Source organism: Rhinopithecus roxellana, chromosome 2 (assembly GCF_007565055.1).
Source record: "Rhinopithecus roxellana isolate Shanxi Qingling chromosome 2, ASM756505v1, whole genome shotgun sequence".
NCBI classification, from domain to species: Eukaryota; Metazoa; Chordata; class Mammalia; order Primates; family Cercopithecidae; genus Rhinopithecus; species Rhinopithecus roxellana.
The window spans coordinates 136,150,146-136,170,661 of record NC_044550.1 but is presented as its reverse complement, the minus strand read 5'-3'; the positions used below and the strand labels follow the sequence as shown (position 1 = coordinate 136,170,661).

At 47.9% G+C, this 20,516-nt stretch overlaps 1 protein-coding gene and 1 pseudogene across 1 annotated transcript in view; one reads left to right on the top strand and one right to left on the bottom strand.

Moving 5' to 3' along the window:
• Positions 1-374: 374 nt before the first annotated feature.
• Positions 375-16,143, bottom strand: LOC115892699 (annotated as a pseudogene).
• A 121-nt stretch (positions 16,144-16,264) lies between these two features.
• The window catches only part of LOC115892698 (zinc finger protein 718-like), a 39,364-nt gene continuing 35,112 nt past the window's right edge, over positions 16,265-20,516 (top strand). Inside the window, 1 exon segment of the mRNA XM_030914299.1 lies at positions 16,265-16,501. Within this exon segment, the coding sequence (XP_030770159.1) occupies positions 16,265-16,501 (237 nt within the window).

Below are 20,516 nucleotides of genomic sequence, written 5' to 3'. Positions count from 1 at the left end.
AAGCCTATTAACAACAGTGATTGTTTAATGCTGCGAGTTTACAGCAAAGACAAAACTGAAATAGTAAATTCATAAGGCTTTAGAATTATCCCATGTCTCATGCAATGCCTACAAACTGCTCCCAGTTGGATATACAAGTATAATTCACTTTATATATATATATATGAGTGTGTATATATATTCCATAATTTTGGAGAGGCTGCGTTAACATCCACCAGTGACTGACATTTTACAGAAGACAGACTGGTAAGACTATAGAAAAGCCTGAAAAAGTTATGGTCAAAATACGGTTTTCAACTGTAATTCACAAATAAAAGTCCTAATCAGTAAAACCACTGACACCAATAGAAAGAGTAACTGCAAATTGGATTCTATTAGTGATTTCGACCTAGCTTGCTTTTCTCATAGTGTTTTTTGCAGGGTGAGTAGGTGGGAAATGAGTAATTTAGTATACTGGAAGGCTGACAGAGCACTTTGTTTTCTTTCTGATAAGATGTTCTATTCCTCTGCGTGGTGGACCTAGTGGCCTCTGATCAGTGAAGAGTGCTCCTTCCTCAGCTGCAGCTTTTACCATCTATTCTCTCATGAGTTCTTTTTGTAAAAGTGTATTTTTGAACGTTTCTACATTCAATCCTATACATAGTGGTTCTCTACTCTTCCTAGAAGCGGACAGCAGCAGTGTATGCTTTATGACGGCCATTGCTGAAGGTCTTCTCTCTGAATCTGGATGAATCATAACTTTGAACAACTCTAAATTCTTGGGAAAGCACTTGTAGTATCCGAGGTAATCTATTCTCTCTGATTCCATGGCACTGGTCTCCATTCCTGGGAAGAGCACAGACCAGCAGCACAGACAACTGTGAGGGCAAGTGCAAGATATCTGCCTTTGGTAGATGCTATAATTCACCTGTAAAACTTCATTTGCAAAAAAAAAACAAACAAAAAAAAAGACCATCAGTCTCTTCAACTTGTGGGTTAGGGATCGTTGCTACATGCCCACAATCACGAATTATGCCCAGTCGTCCTGATCTCCTTCAGAGGCAGCACTGGGGATTGAGGTTTGAGACATGGAAATATTACAAGGTTCCTTAGCCATGTGAATCAAAGACATTGAATGAATATACCTTGAGCCCCGGCCAACATGCAGAAGGAGATCCTTCAACTCTACTTCCTTAAAGTAACTCATGATTCGGTAATTTTCACTTATAGCATCAACTAACCTTCCACCATCACGATATCCATTCTGTGGAAGCATAGGAGCATCTGCCCAAGCAGACGAGTGTCAAACTACCCGAATGCCGTCCAAGCACTGCGTGAGCTCTTCTCTCACTTCTCGCAAAGGGTTCTGCTCATCAACAGAGCCGGTCAGTGACTTTTCTGATCGCTTAATGGCATAAATCCGGCCTCTCCACGCTGTTAAAACACAGAATCAAATTCTGCAGAGCCCATTTTCTCTGGCTCATGAAATTCTGCCGTAGGCCGAGAGTTCACATTGCTTTCAGTAACTGTAATTCTCTAAGCAGGTGTTTCGTCTTCAAGCTCATCACCACTGGCTTCCATGTCTTCACCACAGGAGTCAATCCCAGCACCTGCTCGCTCTACCACGACGCTGTCCCAGCAATGACGCGACACAGAATCCGGAGGGAAAAGGTGAGAATTCACTGGAGGAATGTGTCGTGGATCACATCCCTTTTCCTGATATTTCTGTGTCTCTCAAGAAGGAACTAAGCAGAGCTGAACAGACTCTCCGGGTGTGTGGCGCTTGCGGGAGGCCTGCGCGGGGCACCGGGGGTCCCACAGGGACCAGCAGACTCCCCCTCCGTGCCCGGCGCGCCCCGCAGCCCCGCACTAGGCGTTCCCAGAGCCTCAGCGCCCCGCCTGGGAAGAGCCGCCCAGGAAGCAGGCGGCCGCCGGGCTTCGACCTGCGACGAGGAGCCGACCCGCCCTGTCCCGTGAGTCGCCCCGGGCCCTCCGCCCGCCCCTCGGCGCTGGGCAGGGCCCCAGCCGCTTGTCCTCCTCCAGCTCCTGGGCTCCGCGGGACTCCACGCGGGTGGCAGCGGCCAGCGGTCCCCTGCAGGGCCGAGTCCTCCCTTCCCTCCTCCTGCTCCTCCTCCGCGCAGTCGCCGAGGGCGAGACCAACTTGTGCCGCAAGGTGCAGGCGGCCCGGGCGGCGGCTGCGGCTCAGGAAACGCATGGCCCCGGGTTCGGGGCTAGGACAGGAGAGCCCGGCTGCGAGGTCGGGACCCTGAGGCCCAGGGGCTGTCCGCGGCGTGCAGGTCCCTGGCGGTTCCTCTGCGCTGCGCTCCGGGCGCGCGGGATGCGGGCAGCGGCGGGACGGGCCACACAAGCGGGGCAGCCGGGTTCTGCCTCCTGTTCCAAGGGCGAGGTCTCACTCACAGCCGCCATCGCCAGCCCTCAGCTCAGTCCCGGCTGCACTTGAGAGTTCAGGGGATTAATGGGAAAACGTGTGTAAAGTGCATTGGAAATGACGGATCGTCGGCAGGTTCCCTCTTGTTCCGTCTGCCCAGCTCTTTCGTCTCCCTCCAGCGCAAAGCAGGGGACAGGCGAGAAAAGCCTGTCGTCTCCCAGCACAGGGCGTGCCAACCAGGGTTTTCAGGATCCTTGGAGTGGGACCATCCCCACAGGACCCTCGCGAGGGAAGGGGAAAGCGCACACCGATTTGACAGATGCAGAAACGGAGGCCCATGGAGGCAAGGTGAGCGGCCCAAGGTGGCCGAACCTGTAAAGAAGAGAGCTAGAGTCCAGCCAGGTCCCCTGTCAGTCTCTCTCTGAGCCCTACTGTGTGCGGACACTCTGAGAAACACAGCCATCAGCGATGGATGGCACGCTGTCCTGACTCCTGGGGCACCTTCTGGGGCACAATATGGTCAAGGCTGTGTAGTGTGCATGAGGCCCAGTATGTGCATGAAGCAAAGAGAGGGATAGAGGGGATGAGGGTGGACAGGACAGATTCACAGAAGGTACACTTGAGAAGGCAGTTAAAGCTCTTCTTCCAGGGAAGGGAAAGATTTCCAGGCACAGAGGCCAACGTGTGCAAAGGCACAGGGGCAAGTACACGGCTGGAGAGAAAGCTCTAAATGCTGTGTACAGGCTGCCCACATTGCATCCTCCTCCCCAGACCTGCTCCTCCCCAAACCCCATCCTTCCAGTTAGTGATCCAGGCCACTGTGCTCACCTCCTCTCTCACACCCACCTCCTGTGGGCCCCACCTTCAAGACATAAGAATCCAATTGCTTCTCATCCCCCATGACTACTCATTGCCTGGTGTGAGTCTCCTTCATCCCTCTCCCCCTAACTGGTCTCCACTTCCATTGTTGACCCCTGAAGTCCCTTTGCCACCCAACACTAGGTGAAATCATATCAGTGCTCTGCACAGAACCATGGACTGGCTTCCTGTCTCATCAGAGTAAAAGCCAAAGGCTTTAAGATGACCCACAAGGTCCTGGAGAATTGGCCCATGCTGTCCGAGCATCACCCCTCTGAGTTTGCCTCCCACCGCACCTCCCCTCACTTGCTTCCCTCTGGCCACCCTGACCCTGTGCTGTTCCTGGAACATAGGGGCTCCCCAGGCCCCCTGCACCTGCTGTTTTTTCTGCCTGGACTGCCCTTCCTCCAGAGAGCTGCATAGCTGCCTCTAAAATTGCAGAACCTCCTCTCCCAGGGGTTCCCTATCTTCCTTTCCCGATCTCTTTTACTCCATAGTCCTCATCACCATCTGTCACACTATATACATTATTTATTCATTTTGTCTGTTATCTGTCTCCCCCAACTGGAACTCAAGCTCCCACAGGGTGGGGACATTGTTTGGTTCACTGCTATATCCCCAAGGACTACAACATGGTAGGCTCTGGACATATATGTGAATGGAAAGACGGAGTCTAAGTGCCTGGGAGAAGGAGGTGGGAAAGGAAATACAGGCAGAAAACTTTCTGGGGTTAAGGCATCCAACATTTTTCACGGAGGTTATGCAAGGGAGAAAGAGGAATCAGACATTAATTTTCAGTTAGGTAGAGAAAGACGCAACGGAGAAATAATTAGCAACTGGGTGAGTGGCAGGGGAGACTGCTGACTGAGAGGGGCTGGGTTAATGTAAAGACTTCCACGGGAATGGTTCGCCAGCCCACTCAGAGGCTAACAGAAGCCCAGGGGGGCCAAGGAAACACAGAAGAGGCCTGAGTTGTGAGGGTCCCTGACAGCCAAGCCTCTAGTGGCCGGGACAAGATGGGGTCTGAACAGTGGGTGAGGAAACTGGACAGTTGGACCCAAGAGGAAAAAGACCAGGAAGCAAAATGGAGCCTACTGGAGGCTAGAGTGGCAGAGCTGGCACTCATGTGGCTCCTTGGTTAGGCACCCTGCCTTTGGGCACAAGGAGCCCCATTCAGTGAGGCCACTGCCACTTGGAAGCAGATACTGGCTCACACTGGTCAGGAGACTGTCTCCCTCTGTGGCCCTGGCTCAGTGTTCTCCAAAGTGCTGGTGACCTTGAGCAAGTCATCATCCCTGCTGTGGGCTTTCAGTTAGGACACAGATCAGTGGATGTGAAAGAGAGAGAGAGAGAGTGGTGTTTCTGTGCTTCCTGCCCCTTCAGTGCCTGCCTGATACAGTGGTGCCTCTTGGTCACACCTGCTACTCATTAAGTAACCTTTCCTGGGGGAAATTCCTCACCTTGGGGATAGGAGGTTCCATTATTAACCCTTTAGGAATTGCAGAGGGTCTAATAAATCTGTGTGTGGCTATTTCAGGATCCCTTCAAGCCTACACCTCCAGACCCCTAGATCACCCTGGGTTAATACTGGGACAGGAGGGAGAAGCAATGACAGGAGAGAAAGAGAGGAAGGGAGGAGGCACAAAAGGGGATCGAACTGCAGTTTGGTGATGGGAGAGGAAGAGGGTCACAAAAGATCCTGGAGGTGAGGAGTTAGCCCAGGGAAGAGATTCGGAGAGAGGGAAGGCAGTGCAGGGGCCCCGGGGACACTGGCCAGAGCAGAGGGCATGGGGGAAGGAGTGGAAGAGGTGAAAAAGTTAGAAAGGAAAGGAAGGCCCAGATCAAACCTCAAGTCCCCCTTCTCCACAGACCAGTGTGAAGGTTGTCACTATTCAGAGTCCCAGAGGGCTGTGATACTGGTTTCCAATAGCTCAATTTGGCCAGAAGGCTGTGATACTGGTTTCCAACAGCCCAATTTGGCCCAGTATCTGAGCTGAGAATAGACTGCAGGGTCCTCGGGCAGAAGCAGGGAGACCGATTCTGGCCCCTCACACTGGGTGCCAGGGCTACTGTGACAGTGATGCAGGCCTAGGTGGGAGGACCCACACTGACGCTGGCTTTGTTCCCTGGATTTTCACATCTCCAAGGCAGTTTTCTCATCCATCAAATGAGGACACCACCACCTGTTGCAGAGCATCTTTGAGGAAGACCCAGTGGCAGAGGACCTGGCCCAATCAAGGAAAATATCTTGGGCCCCAAAGTCACTAGGCTAAAGGGAAAATTCAAGCTGGCAACTGCTTAGGGCAAACCTGCCTTCCATTCAATTCAAAGTCATCCCTCTGCTCACTGAGATAAATGCATATCTTATTTCTCCTTTAAAAAAGCTAATCAGAAACTCAAAAGAAGGCAATGGATTGTCTCTCACCTACCTATGACCTGGAAACCCCCTCCCACTTCCAGCTGTCTCACTTTTGCTTGGAGTTGTCCCACCTTTCTGGACCGATCCAATGTTCGTCTTACATATGTTGACTGATGTCTTATGCTCCCCAAAATGTATGAAACCCAGCTGTGCTCTGACCACCTTGGGCACATGTTAGGACCTCCTAAGGCTGTGTTACAGACATGCATCCACAATCTTGGCAAAATAAAGTTTTTAATTAACTGTCTCAAATGTGGGGGGTTCGGAGGGAACAGAACAAAGGCAATGGGGGAGTGAAACAATGCCCCATGACATGCAGTGCCACTGTGTGTGGGGCATGTGTGGGTACCTGGGGGCACGTAAACAATCCTACAATTGGGAAAATGCACAACACTTTGGTAAATCTCCAGGCCCAGGAGTCTCAGGATGAAAGGCTTCTGGGAGGCAGAGGTGGGCCTGGAGATTGGGAAATAGGGAAAATATTTAGGGGAAGGTGTGTCAGGTGGATGGACTTGTGTGAGCAAAGAACAGGAAGGTTAGAAGTGTAGGGCAGGAGGGGGAGATGGTTGGAAAGCCAATTTGGAGTTAGGCTGGTGAGAGCCCTTGATGCCACGTTCCAGTCTGGAGATTATTTTGTAGCAGCAAAGCACTTCTGATGGGTTTAGAATAGAGGACTAAAGAGAGAAGGTAGAATCCAGCCTGGAACCCCAAGGGAGGAGCCTCATGGCCTCTGGTGAGGAGGGCTCACTCCTCAGCAGAGGCCATTGCTCCATCTCCCAGTCCCTCTGACACTCTCTTATCCCTGCACCCACAAAGTTTGGGATCCTGCTGTGGCTCACAGTGGAGCCTCCTCCACATCCAGGGCTGGCCTGGGCAGTTTCTTGGCTCCCTCTGCCCTTCCTTCTGTTTCTTTTACTGGCATCAGGTTTCAGAAAGCTTCTGTTTCCTGCTGCCACCCTCCCACAGGTGTGGCAGCCTCAGTATTCTGTGAGCACCACGCAGGGTCCTGTAGCAAGGGCCTGAAGATGGATACTGAGAGCCACCCTTAAGAGGGATGAGAATTCAGATCTGGTAAAAGAATGCAGCACCTGGAAGTGCTTTGTCCTGGTGCCCTGGATTCTGCTGGTCAGGGTCACAACTCCAGAGTCCTGCCTACCCCCGCTCCCCACCTGCACCTGTAGCAGGACGAGCCTCAGACAAAACCCCTCAGACACCGAGTTAAAGAAGGAAGGGCGCCGGGCACGGTGGCTCAAGCCTGTAATCCCAGCACTTTGGGAGGCTGAGATGGGTGGATCACGAGGTCAGGAGATCGAGACCATCCTGGCTAACACGGAGAAACCCCGTCTCTACTAAAAAATACAAAAAAACTAGCCAGGCAAGGTGGCAGGCGCCTGTAGTCCCAGCTACTCGGGAGGCTGAGGCAGGAGAATGGCGTAAACCTGGGTGGCAGAGCTTGCAGTGAGCTGAGATCAGGCCACCGCACTCCAGCCTGGGCGACAGAGCGAGACTCCGTCTCAAAAAAAAAAAAAAGAAGGAAGGGCTTTATTCGGCCAGGAGTGTTGGAAAGACTCATGTCTCAAAACCCGAGCTTCCCAAGTGAGCAATTCCTGTCCCTTTTAAGGGCTCACAACTCTAAGGGGGTCCACAGGAGAGGGTCATGCTGGATTGAGCAAGCAGGGGGTACATGACTGCGGGCTGCATGCACCAGTAATCAGAATGGAACAGAACAGGACAGGGATTTTCACAGTGCTTTTCCATACAATGTCTGAAATCTATAGATAACACAAGCAGTTAGGCCAGGGATGGATTTTTAACTACCAGGCCCAGGTGCAGTGCTGGGCTGTCTGCCTGTGGATTCCATTTCTGCCTTTTAGTTTTTGCTTCTTTCTTTGGGGCAGAAATTGAGCAAAAGACAATATGAAGGGTGGTCTCCTCCCTTACACCCTCTTTCTCAGCTCTTTTTACAAGTTCAGATTCTCCATTTACCTGCTTGTCTTCCCCAACAGACTGCCAGCTCCTGGAAGACAGGGACTTATCTGACTCACGCATGGGCCATAGGACCTGGGTCCAAGCAGCCTAGTGAGGACTTTCTAACCTCAACTAAACTGTGGGGTTCACTGTGGGCAGGAAGTAGGAGGGCAGCTACACTAGCTGCTGCCCTGGACCTGCCATGAGCCATTGATATCCATTATATGCAATCCTCACAGCCACCCTGACAGAGCTTAGGGGGGACTCTTTGATTGTCTGCATTGCCACAGAAACTCAGGAACGGGGAAATCACAGGCAAAGATGAGAGATAGAAATCCTACTTATCCTTTTCTGATAAAGAAGTGTGCTGGTAAGAAAACAGGCTACAAGATCGGACACAGTGACTCATGCCTATAATCCTAGCACTTTGGGAGGCCAAGGCGGGTGGATTGCCTGAGCTCAGGAGCTTGAGACCAGTATGGACAACATGTGAAATCCTGTCTCTACTAAAATATGAAAAATAAGCTTCGTGTAGTGATGCAAGCCTGTAGCCTAGCTACTTGGGAGGCTGAGGCAAGAGAATTACTTGAACCCAGGAGGCAGAGGTTGCAGTGAGCCAAGATCATGCCACTGCACTCCAGCCTGGGTGGCAGAGCGAGACTCCATCTCCATTCCACTCAAAAAAAAGAAAATGGGTAACAAAGGTGGCTGGAAGGTGTGGGTCTTGTTGCAAGCTTCCTGTAGACCCACTGACTTTATAGCCTTACAAATGTGCATATTATTTCATCCACCTAGCCATTCTACTTGAAATCTGGCAAAAAAAAAAAAAAAAAAAAAAAACAACGAGGTCATCTTCAATACAATTAAAGATACAGAACAAAGCAAAAGGTTGTATCACTGTTTTCTTTCTTCTTTCTTTTTATCTTTCTCTTTCTTTTTTTTTTCTTTCTCTCTTCTGTTTTTGAGAGAGGGTATCACTCTGTCACACAGCCTGGAGAGCAGTGTTGCACTTCACTTGATTTTCAGGCAGCTAAGGCAGGATATTGCTTAAGCCCTGGAGTTCGAAGCTGTTGTGAGGTATGATCCCGACACTCCACTCCAGCCTGGGTGACAAAACAAGACCCTGTATCAGAAAAATAAAGCATGAAGTTTAATAAGTTCCAAAATACATGTGCACCCATAAAGCCATTACCACAATAATAACAATGAATATGCCCATCCCACCCCCAAATTTCCTGTGTTCCTTGGTAATCTCTTCCTCAACCCCTCCCTGCCTCTTCCCTTCACATCGTTAGGCAAGCAATGATCTTTTTTCTGTCATATCAGTGTCAGTTTGTTTCTAGAGTTTTATATAAATGGAATCATAACACTCTCTCTTTGGCTTCTTTCACTCAGTGTAATTATTTTGAGATTCATCCATGTTGAAGTATGTGTCAATAGCATATTCTGTTTCACTGCTGAGTCATATTCCATTGTATGGATACGTCACAGTTTGCTTATTCATTCAGCTGATGATGGACATTTTCACTGGTTCCAGTTTGGAGTTATTACAAAGAAAATGAAACATTTGTAAGCAATCTTTGTGTGGACATATGCTTTCCTTTCTCCCTTTCTCTTGGGTAAATATTTGGTAGTGGAATGGCTAGATTATACGGTAGGTGAATGTTTACCTGTTTAGGAAACTCCCAATTTTTTTCTCAAAGTAGTTTTACTATTTTACATTCCCACCAACAGTGTGAGTGTTCCAGTTGTTCCACATGATAATATAAACTTGGTATGGTTAGCCGTCTTCATTTTAGCTATTTTAATAGGTGGATATTAATTTCTCATTTTTGTTTTAGTTTGCATTTTCCTTATTTTTGTTACTTCTAAATACAGACTACTGTTTACGTTGGGCATCTTTTTATGTGCATATTTGTCATTTGTATATCTTCTTGGGTCAAAGACATTTGAACAAGAGCAACTCCATCTTGAATAGGGGCTGGGTAGATTGAGGCTGAAACCTACTGAGCTGCATTTCCAGGAGGTGAGGCATTCTTACTCACAGGATCAGACAGGAGGTCAGCACAAGATGCAGGTCATGAAGACCTTTCTGATAAGACACCATGCAGTAAAGAAGCCGGCCAAATCCCACCAAAAACAAGATGGTGATGAAAGTGGCCTCTGGTCATCCTCACTGCTCATTATATGCTAATTATAATACATTAACATGCTAAAAGACACTCCCACCAGCACCATGACAGTTTGCAAATGCCAAGGCAACGTCAGAAAGTTACTCTATATAATCTAAAAGGGGGAGGAACCTTCCTCATTCAGGTAAACTCACAAATAATCCACCTTCTGTTGAGCATACAATCAAGAAATAAGCATAGTCAGTAGAACAACTCATGTCACATCTCTGCCTGTGGTACAGCCAGTCTTCATTCCTTTACTTTTCTAATAAACTTGCTCTCACTTTACTCTATGGACTTGCCCCATATTCTTGCTGGACAACCGAGAACCGTCTTTTGGGGTCCAGATCAGGACCCCTTTCCTATAACACCTTGGTGAGGCCTGTTCAAATCTTTTGTCAGTTTTTAAAATCAGTTTTTTTCTTATACACTCTGGAAACATGTCTCTTATCAAACACATGATTTGTGAGTATTTCCTCCCAGTCTATGGCTTGTATTTTCAAAATTAAAAGTTTTTAAATTTTTTGGTAAAGTCTAATTTGTTAATATCTTATTGCACACATTGTGTTTTTCATGTCCCTCAGGGCTCGCTGACTCTGCCTTAGTCCTGGGGCTGGCTATGCAGTGGGCTCCTCAGTTGTAGCAGTGTAATACCAGCAGAATGTGATTCTTGGGGTACCCCCTGGGGAGCTGAAGGTGGCTGTGTTGATGCATCTGTTTTGGGACTCAGGAGAGGTGCGCAGCCCCATCTTTACACACAGCCTCATCTTCCAGGAGCCATGACTCAGAGGAAAAGGGTGCTTGGATTTTGTTATAGCCATTTGCTTTGTGGAAATTAGTGTTTACCATATTATATAAAAGATAGAATTGCATTAGGTCTTCCAGCTGTTTATTTTTTAGCTTCCAATTGTATAAGTTTATAGATTTTTAAACCAAGATGCTTTATATATTTTTTTGTGGAAGTATAAGTTTTTTTTGTTTTGTTTTGTTTTTGAGACGGAATCTCTCTCTGATGCCTAGGCTGGAGTGCAGTGGCCGGATCTCAGCTCACTGCAAGCTCTGCCTCCCGGGTTATGCCATTCTCCTGCCTCAGCCTCCCGAGTAGCTGGGACTACAGGCGCCCGCCACCTCGCCCGGCTAGTTTTTTGTATTTTTTTAGTAGAGACAGGGTTTCACAGTGTTAGCCAGGATGGTCTCGATCTCCTGACCTCGTGAGCCGCCCGTCTCGGCCTGCCAAAGTGCTGGGATTACAGGCTTGAGCCACCACGCCCAGCCTGGAAGTATAAGTTTTATGGCACATGGTTGGTACCATTGTTTCTTGCTTTCCGGCAAAATTGATCTTGAGTCCCAGCCAACTTCTTAGTAGCTTTGGGGCACTTATACAAGCCTCATCTGCTAGAAAAGACATAATAAAATTGATTGCATAAGTGACACATTTTTTTGGCCAGGCGCAGTGGCTCACACCTGTAATCCCAGCACTTTGGGAGGCCAAGGTGAGTGGATCACCTGAGGTCAGGAGTTTGAGACCAGCCTGGCCAGCATGGAGAAATATGTCTCTACTAAAAATAGAAAAAAATTAGCCAGGCATGGTGGTATATGCCTGTAATCCCAGCTACTCTGGAGGCTGAAGGAGGAGAATCGCTTGAACCTGGAAGGCAGAGGTTGCAGTGAGCTCAGGTCATGCCATTGCTCTCTAGCCTGGGTGACAAGAGCAAAACTGTGTCTCAAAAATAAAAAAGACAAATATCTTAAAATTTCATCTTGTATTCATGCCCTTGGCAATGACTTTTATAGTGGTTCCCATCAAGAGACAAATTCTGCTTCCCAAACCTTGAATCTTTCTGGCCTTATTTGCACAGGCCAAAGCTGTGCATATGACAGTGTGTCAGTTTGGTACCTAGGTTCAAACGGTTTTAAATGCTTCTGTTTTCTTTTTCAGAACCCTTTCATCTCTATTAGAACAAGCCCATTTTAACTTTCTGGAGGATAAAATAGCATGCTGAGAAAAGGAAAAGCCAAAGTGCCTCAGTTTACAGACAGCTCACTCCCAGAAGCAGAGCCACCTAATTCACCAGCAGCTGACCACTCACACCTGAAGGAGCCAAACTGAGCCCAGCAGAATGGCCCAGCTGAGCCCAGCCTAAATTTCTAACCAGCTCAATCAGGAGCTAGTATGTTTTGAGATTGTTTGTTATGCAGTTATAGCTCACTAATGTATATACCCATTAAAGACAGGATGCCAGGACAGATCGATTACAAATAACCTGCAAATGCTCGGCACCCTATAAGGATTGATTTTCTTTTCCCTTTATTTAATAGATTTGTTGTAAGATGGTATTGAGTTATTCAGAAGTGAGGTAGGAGAATAGGGTGTGGAGGCAGGGAACTTAAGGCCAATTTGTGCTGACTTCCTAAGAAAAAAAAACACACACACACACACATGCACCAAGGTCTGGGGGTAGAGAACCTAAGATCAGTTAAGGCCAACTTCCAACAGCTAAACCAAAAGAGAAAGAACCCATCCCCCCACACCGGAGTGGCAAAGGATCAAAGGCTACTCTCCCTACAACACTCCCCATTCCATCACTCCTCAGATGTAAAGGGAGAGTGCCTTGGAGTGGCCACAGGCTAAGCACAGGCCATCCCTTCATCTGCATAGAATGTCAATTCCTCTGAGTTTTTAATTAGCCACAGACCAAATCCTTCATCCAGATAAGGGGTAGCCACTAGGGACCCCAAAAACTGTACTTAAAACCCAGAAAACTTTGTACCCATGTCCTTGAGCCATTTGCTTGAGCCAACACCCACCCTGTGAGTGCTTTCTCACTTTAATAAATTTCTACTTTTGCTGCTTCCTCCTGTGTTTTGTTCCTTTGTTACTCTGTGCATTTTGTTCAATTCTTTGTTCAAAATGTCAAGGATCTGGACAACTCACACTCACTGCCTTCCTTCTGGGAACAGAAGTGCAGGAAGATGTGGATGCATGTGATTGTTGCTGAAACTCACACAGTGCCCCCCACCACAGGAGAAAAACACACAGTTACAGTCTGACAATTAGGTCCAAAGATAGACAGGAAAACAAGAAGTTTGCCTTTAATCTATTCCGTCTACATCTAATCTTTGGAAGTCAAGGCTGTGAAGAGACCTGAAGACATCGTGTTCTCTCCTCCTGGAGCCCCATCATTCTTTGTTTACTGTCTGATATTTGAAAGGAAAACAAACCTCTGAGAGAGGAGGGAGTCAGAGGCAGATAGAGAGGGAGGGTTTTGGGAGAGAAAAAGCACCCACAGGACCGCACCAGCACTGGCCCTGTAGCTAGCAGGAAGAAATGTGGTTAAGAAATTCCTTATGCCAGGATGTTGTTCAGAAGGGATTTTTTCAACTTAGGTGCAGGCGCAATAAATCAACCCAAATGTCCTAAACTTGACCCAGCTTATTAGAATATCATACACATGACATTAGCATTGTTGTTTTAGCACTCCCCTACCCCCTTTCTCCAAGTTTTTGCTTAGGCACTCATGGGTAATAACCAACATGGAGTCACTGTGGCCAACCCCAGGCATGCACAGATGCAGCAACCTTAGTGGGGAACTTACCCCTCTCATTTGGACAGAACCCACAGAAGACTCCCTTTTCCTTGCCCCATAAAAGACCCATAACTCAGATGGCTGAGGTGGCTCATGCCTGTAATCCCAGCACTTTGGGAGGCAGGGGCAGGCAAATCACCTGAGGTCAGGAATTGAAAACCAGCCTGGCCAACAACATGGTGAAACCCCATCTCTACAAAAATACAAAAAATTAGCCAGGCATGATGGTGGGTGCCTGTAATCCCTGATACTCAGGAGGCTGAGGCTGGAGAATCACTTGAACTGGGGAGGCAGAGGTTGCAGTGAGCTGAGATCAAGCCACTGCACTCCAGCATGGGCAACAGAGCAATACTCTATCTCAAAAAAAAAAAAAAAAAAGAAAGAAATTAGGCCCACTTCTGGCAACCTGCTTTCAGGTCCCCTCTTGCTGCGGCGAGCTTTCCTTTTGTTTAATAAATCCTACTCTGCCAAACTCACTGTCTGGTGTTGCCCTGCTTCATTCTCCTTGGTGGTAGACGAGACCTGGCTCGTCTGAACTGAGGAGACCTGGCTGAACTGAGGAGACCACCACACCTCTACAAAACAGCAACTGTGAGACCGTGGTCTTCCTGTGGACACTCTCAGCTTGCAGCCCCTGCTCTCTCTAGGGGTACTGTTCCACCCACCCTTGAGCCTGAGGAGAAAAGTTGGTAGAGAGGCTGTTCCCTCACTTTTAACAGAAAAGACACGTTCAGGCCCTCACTTTCCGGAGGTCAGAGCCCTCATGCCTGCACTCAATGTGGCAGACACCTGCCATATGTAGCTACTGGGTACCTGGAATGTGGCTGGTTTGAAGTAAAATGTGCTGCAAACAAAAAATGCACAGTGAGTTCAGAAGAATTATACCAGAAATATACTTTATTTCTTTTTCTTTTTTTTTTTTGAGATGAGTCTCGCTCTGTTGCCCAGAATGGAATGCAGTGGTGCTATCTTGGCTCACTGCAAGCTCTGCCTCCCGGGTTCATGCCATTCTTCCTCAGTCTCCGGAGTAGCTGGGACTACAGGCACCCGCCACAAAGCCTGCCTAATTTTTTTGTATTTTTAGTAGAAACGGGGTTTCACCATGCTAGCCAGGATGGTCTCTATCTCCCGACGTCCTGATCCACCCGCCTCAGCCTCCCAAAGTGCTGGGATTACAGTCATGAGCCACAGTGCCTGGCAAAATATATTTTATTTCTAATTATGTGTCCGGAGTTAGTTCCTTCCCGCGGGTTCCTCCTCTCGCTGACCAAGAATGAAGCCACGGACCTTCACGGTGAGCGTTACAGCTTTTAAAGATGGCATGGACCCAAAGAATGAGCAGTAGCAAGATTTATTGTGAAGAGGGAAAGAATAAAGCTTCCACAGTATAGAAGGGGACCCCAGTGGGTTGCCACTGCTCCCTGAGGTGGCCAGCTTTTATTCCCCCTCCCATTTCCGCTTAATTGTCCCCTCCCATGTTCCGTTTTTGTCCTATCAGAGTGCCCTTTTTTCAATCCTCCCTGCGATTGGCTACTTTTAGTATCCTGCTGATTGGTGCATTTTACGGAGCACTGATTGGTGCATTTTACAACCCCCTTGCTCGCTACAGAGCACTGATTGGTGCATTTTTACAGAGCGTTGATTGGTGCATTTTATAATCCTCTTGTAAGACAGAAAAGTTCTCCAAGTCCCCACTTGACCCAGGAAGTCCAGCTGGCTTCACCTCTCAATTCTATATTGATCACATATTAAAACAGTAATATTTTGCAGCTAGCAGGCTAAAATTAACACAAACAATTTCACTTCTTCTTATTATTTTTGATGTGGCTAATAAAAAATTGAAAATTCACTAATAGCTAACATTTTAGTTTTTAGAGGATTACTTCCTTCTTAAAAATCTCAGGTGTCCTACACAAAAGACCAGAGGCCAGAAAGGTTATAAAACATTAAATTAATTGTCCTTATATTGTTTCCATTTGTGAACATGTGTGTGTGCAAGCGTGCATGTGTACCTGTGTGTGAGTACATGGGTGTGTGTATGCATGCATGTGTGTACAATTTATATTATAAATGGACTTAACCTTACACACCACAAAGTTAAAAAATGACCACTGGGCTGTGCCAAGCCAAGCACAGAGATAAAACCCAGCCTGGGCCAGGCGCAGTGCCTCACACCTTTAATCCCAGCATTTTGGGAGGCCCAGGCAAACAGATAACCTGGTTCAAGGCCAGCCTGGCCTACAGGATGAAACCCTGTCTCTACTAAAAATACAAAAATTGGCCAGGTGTGGTGGCAGGCACCTGTAATTCAAGCTACTTGGGAGGCTGAGGCAGGACAATCGCTTAAGCCCGGGAGGCAGAGGTTGCAGAAAGCCGACTTCGCGCCACTACACTCTAGCCTGGGCGAGAAGAGCCAGACTCCCTCTCCAAACACAAACGCAAAAACCTGCCTCAAAGTGCCTGGAGGCCAGAGCCTGTCACTCTTGCCTCATTTAGTGTAGTGTATGGTTGCAACTTCTGTCACTCAAGGCCTGAGAGGGGGGGAGGGGGAGACTTACAGCCTATCCAATTAGGGCGCTGCATTGACAACTGCCGAATCAGGAGCGCAGCGGAGAGGAGGGGGCGGCATCCGGGAGGTGGCGGGGCTTTTGCCGGTAGCTCCAGCCAGAGCTCCCTTAGGGCCTCATCGCTCTGCTTCAGCTCCTTGGGGAGGCCTCGGTGATTCTGCCACAGCCTCAGCCTCTGTCCCTCTGTGACCTGCGGGTATTGCATGATTCCTATCTAAGACTCTGGGACACTCCTGAAGTCGGGAAATGGTGAGTGTGCGGGGCAGGGGGGCAGGGCGTCCGGAGCCTGGAGAGGCCTCATGGGAACCGGCGGAAAATGGCGGGAAATGGCGGCGGTGGGACCAGTCTGTGAGTGGAGTTCCCGCTCAGCCCTCGGTCCTCAGTCCCCTCCCGTGAGGAACGCGGGCTCCTGTCAATCCCCGCACAGCGGCTCTGCCCAGCCTGTAGCCCTCCTGGTGCAGCTCTGCGCCCGCAGCCCCGCACCTTCCCCAGGCTGTGGGGTGAGGAGCTCACCGGGAAGACGCCGGCGCGGCGTGCGCGGGCACCGCGTGGGAGGAGCTGTGGTCCGGGGTCCTGTCCCTACTTTACCCTGTTCCGAATGAGATGGAGGCTCCGTCAAAACACAGAGTTCATGTGAGCAAACAGGACTCAGTAATGGGACAGCGCCCCCGTGGCTCGTGGTTTGGGGGCTGCCAGCGGGTCTTGAAGGAAAGGCTTGTGTGAGGAAGGGAAGCCGATCACCCGCCCGCCCCAACTTTCCCACCGGTCCCCTTGCCCTGAGCGCCGCCTCCTGCGTGGCTGTTCCTGAGTGGCCTCTTTTAGAATAGGCTGGTGTCGTGTGCACAGCGCTTCGCTGAGTTCTGTGAGTGGTTCTGCCACATTATGGAACTTGAGGAGGGTGTGGGCGCCCCTGGTTTGCTGGAGACGTTCAGAAATGAAGACGGGTGTCCAGAGGCAGGGACTGGCGTCTGCAGGGGGGCAGTTGCGGGAAGAGCGCTGAGCTCGTGGGGTCTGCGCTGACTCTGGGTGGGGTCTTTAGTGAGTTGCTGGACAGCCCCTTGGGGTTGGAGGCGCGAGTGGGTTCTGCACATGCGCGGTCCAGCTGGGCGCTGTCGGGTTCCTCCCGGTCTCTTCCTGGGGAGAGGGGACTGGGAACTTAAGAGGAAAGGAGTTCTGAGAAACATCCCTTCCCTGCACCCTGCTGCCAGCCCCCACCCAATGCTAACCCACTCCTGAGCACGCCCACTGGGCATTCACACGGCTACACCCGTCCTAGGACAGGGTTCTACCCTCAGGAATTGTGGCCATGGCAGCTTTGCTCCTACAGTTTTCTGTCAAAAACACACGCAGTGCCCAGAAGACTCCTGGGTCAGATCTGTAGCAGGAATCTGTTTCCTTCTCCAATCCAGGCTTCTGGAGCATCTGATCCTAATATCCTCTGCCTTTATGGACTCAGGAATCGGAGCGTAGCCCTGCCTCAGCCTGTACCTGTAGCACAAACCAGTCCTTTCATCAGTTGTGTCCTGTCCCCACCCCATGGCTCTTGATAGCTCCTTTCTGTCTTCTGCTTTTTCCTTCCCCACAAATCCTCTTCTGTGCACACAGTGTGCCCAAGTTCATCCCTTACGTGCCTACAAGAATTCAGACGTTAGGGAATTCAAGACCATGCCTTTAGACCTGGCTGTTGTAGGAACAAATAGAAATTAGAAAGAAGAGGCTTAATGATTTCTTTCGAATGAGGGAAGAATTTTTGTTCTTCTCCCTTTTCTTAAAGCATTTAGGTGGAAATTTTTTATAATTATTTTCACTGGTTTTTGAAATATATGTAAATCATTTTTATCAGTTAAATAAGTCATTTGTCTTTTTTTGACTCAGACTTGTCTTTATCTAGGACCTGGAAACTATTGCTTTGAAATGTGAATAGCAAGAATATATACCACAGTTTCTGTAGGAGGGTGGGAGGCTGCCTTCAGCAGGTAACTGGCTCCACATTGCGAATCCACATCCTGTCGTGAAGATGTGGGAAGTTTATTTTTCCTTTGAACATTACCAATTAGAAAACCCAGATTACCTCCCAAATTACTAGGTGAAGTAATAAACTGTAAATGGTGCTTTCAAGTCTTCCACTTGAAAACTAATAATGGTGACTTTTTTTCTGTGTTTGCAGTCTCTTAGTAGATTGCCTTTGATGCACATCACATTTTGGTTTAATTATATAACAAAACATTTTCTTGCTGTTCTATTATGGTGGAAATTTTTTGGGGGATTGGAGATAATTTTTCTTTTCTCTCTTTTTTTTTTTTTAAGACGGAGTCTTGCTCTGTTGCCAGGCTAGAGTGCAGTAGTGCGATCTCAGCTCACTGCGGTCTCCACCTCCCAGGTTCAAGTGATTCTCCTGCCTCAGCCTCCCAAGTAGCTGGGACTACAGGCGCGCCACCACACTCAGCTAATTTTTTTATATTTTTAGTAGAGATGGGGTTTCACCATGTTGGCCAGGATGGTCTCCATCTTCTGAATTCATGATCCACCCACCTCGGCCTCCTGAAGTGTTGGGATTACAGGCATGAGCCACTGCGCCTGACTGAAAATTTTTCTTTTAGTCATATTTTCCATACACTGTTTAGAAGTACCAGATGTTATATACAAAGTGCCTATCAGGCTTCACTTGAGAGAAAAACCTTCATTCTCAGGATTCCAGCCACAACCCACAAGTGTATGACAAACTGCAGCAAGGTGCTCCCCAAATCTGCAAACAAAATAGTCTCTCTATTTGGGATCTACAGTCCCTTCTGGAGCAGTTAGACTAGATTTCTACAAAAACAACTTCAGAACAGCAATCAGTTATTTCACCTCCTTCAGTGCTCCTGTCATCTTCAGATCTGACACAGATTCAGAGATCATGGGGCCCATAAACCCAACCAGGATCATACATATGCATTGATTAAACTTGAGAACTTCAATTCTCTCCCTCCTCCCCTTGCCCCAGTGCCCACAAATGTGCATAGCTCACCAGCCCTCCAAGACCTAAATGTGCAGTTCCAAATTTTGAATTTATTTTCTGGGATTTGAGAGAAGAAAAGAATTTTTATTTGAGAAATACATGTTCTTTTAATGATCAGACCCAGAGTCTTGTTAAAATGAGACCACAGTGATATACTGTTCCCATCTTTGAACTGTTTGTCTTTTGAAATTGCTTGCTATTGGCACAAGTGGCTATAAATTAACCTAATAATGCCACACTGGACACTATAACCCACACCCAATAGCTTAAAAATGTATGTAACCAATCACTAACCAATGTTACTATTGCAAACCAATAAGAATTCCTGACAACTTTCTATCAGTTCCCTCTCTGCCTTCCTTTTTCCTTTACAAATATACTTGTAACTGGAGTGTATATTCAGGGTAGCTTTATACTCCAGGATTGCAATATTCAAGCTTTGGCCCCAAAACTCTCTACTTATATTATGTTTACCCTAGTATTTCCTTTTAGGTCAAAATATTCTTTAGAATGTATTGAAGGAGCCTCACTGAGGGGATCTCTCCTCTGGTTTTACTGTGCTTGCTCTAATCCCTAAGAATGCAGAGGCACATTGATCCCACCTAGAATCTGCATATGAAAGTTGGCTTCTGCCTAGGATTCCCAACACTGGACCAGACTTTGGGTTCAAGACGTATGAAAAACTCACAGAAGACATTTTCTGCATCATGAGAGGCCAACATAGACAACTTAAGCCCCATTTTTAGAGTGGAGCCCTTTGAGTTTTCCAGATCTTGTTCAGTGACCTGCTACAGCTGTGTGAGAGGCTTCTGATGGGAACAAAATCCTGTGGCAGAATCTGTAAGTGTAACAAGCATCTTAGCAGTGGGAGGTAAGGCCACAAAATATCCAGAGCCTTAATGACAACCATAATCACAAGTATGCCTTCCTCCTGTATACTGTATTATGGGAGTAGAGTACTTTTGTCCTTCTCCTTACCTCAGAGTTAGCTGATCAGGGGCAGGGAATATCACATCTGGAGCCAAGATATGCAGGTCAACCAGGACAGCTCTGTTTTCTATTTGCACCCCACAAAGTCAGCCTGAGTGTCTCCTCCATGGATCACTATGGGGGCATCAACCAAAGGTCACTGGGGACACTCTCACCAGCATCTTTGAGTAATGAGACATTTGAGGATGTCCTGTGCAGACTGAGGTCAGTCTGACAAGAAGGTCTAATTCTGCTCCCATTTCAGAGGAAGATTAAGTGACTCATCCAGGGTTTGTGCCTCCCCTCACAGAAAGAATCTCCTTGGTTTTTACCCAGATAAGAATTGTTCCAGTTTTCTGGTTCTTTGGTGAAAAATGAGGAGATCTGGGGACTCAAACTGATCAATAAGCTAATTGCTTCTATTTCATATGGTCATTAGAAAAAGACATAAAGCAGTCATGGTCCCTACCATCAAGGAACTTGCAGTCTGGAGCACATGAATAAATGATTGAATTCAGCATCATGTGTTCAGTACAAAGATGGACACTGTACAGGAGACTTAAACTTCATTTGGATTACTTCCCTTTTATTGTTTTGTGAGTTTTGGT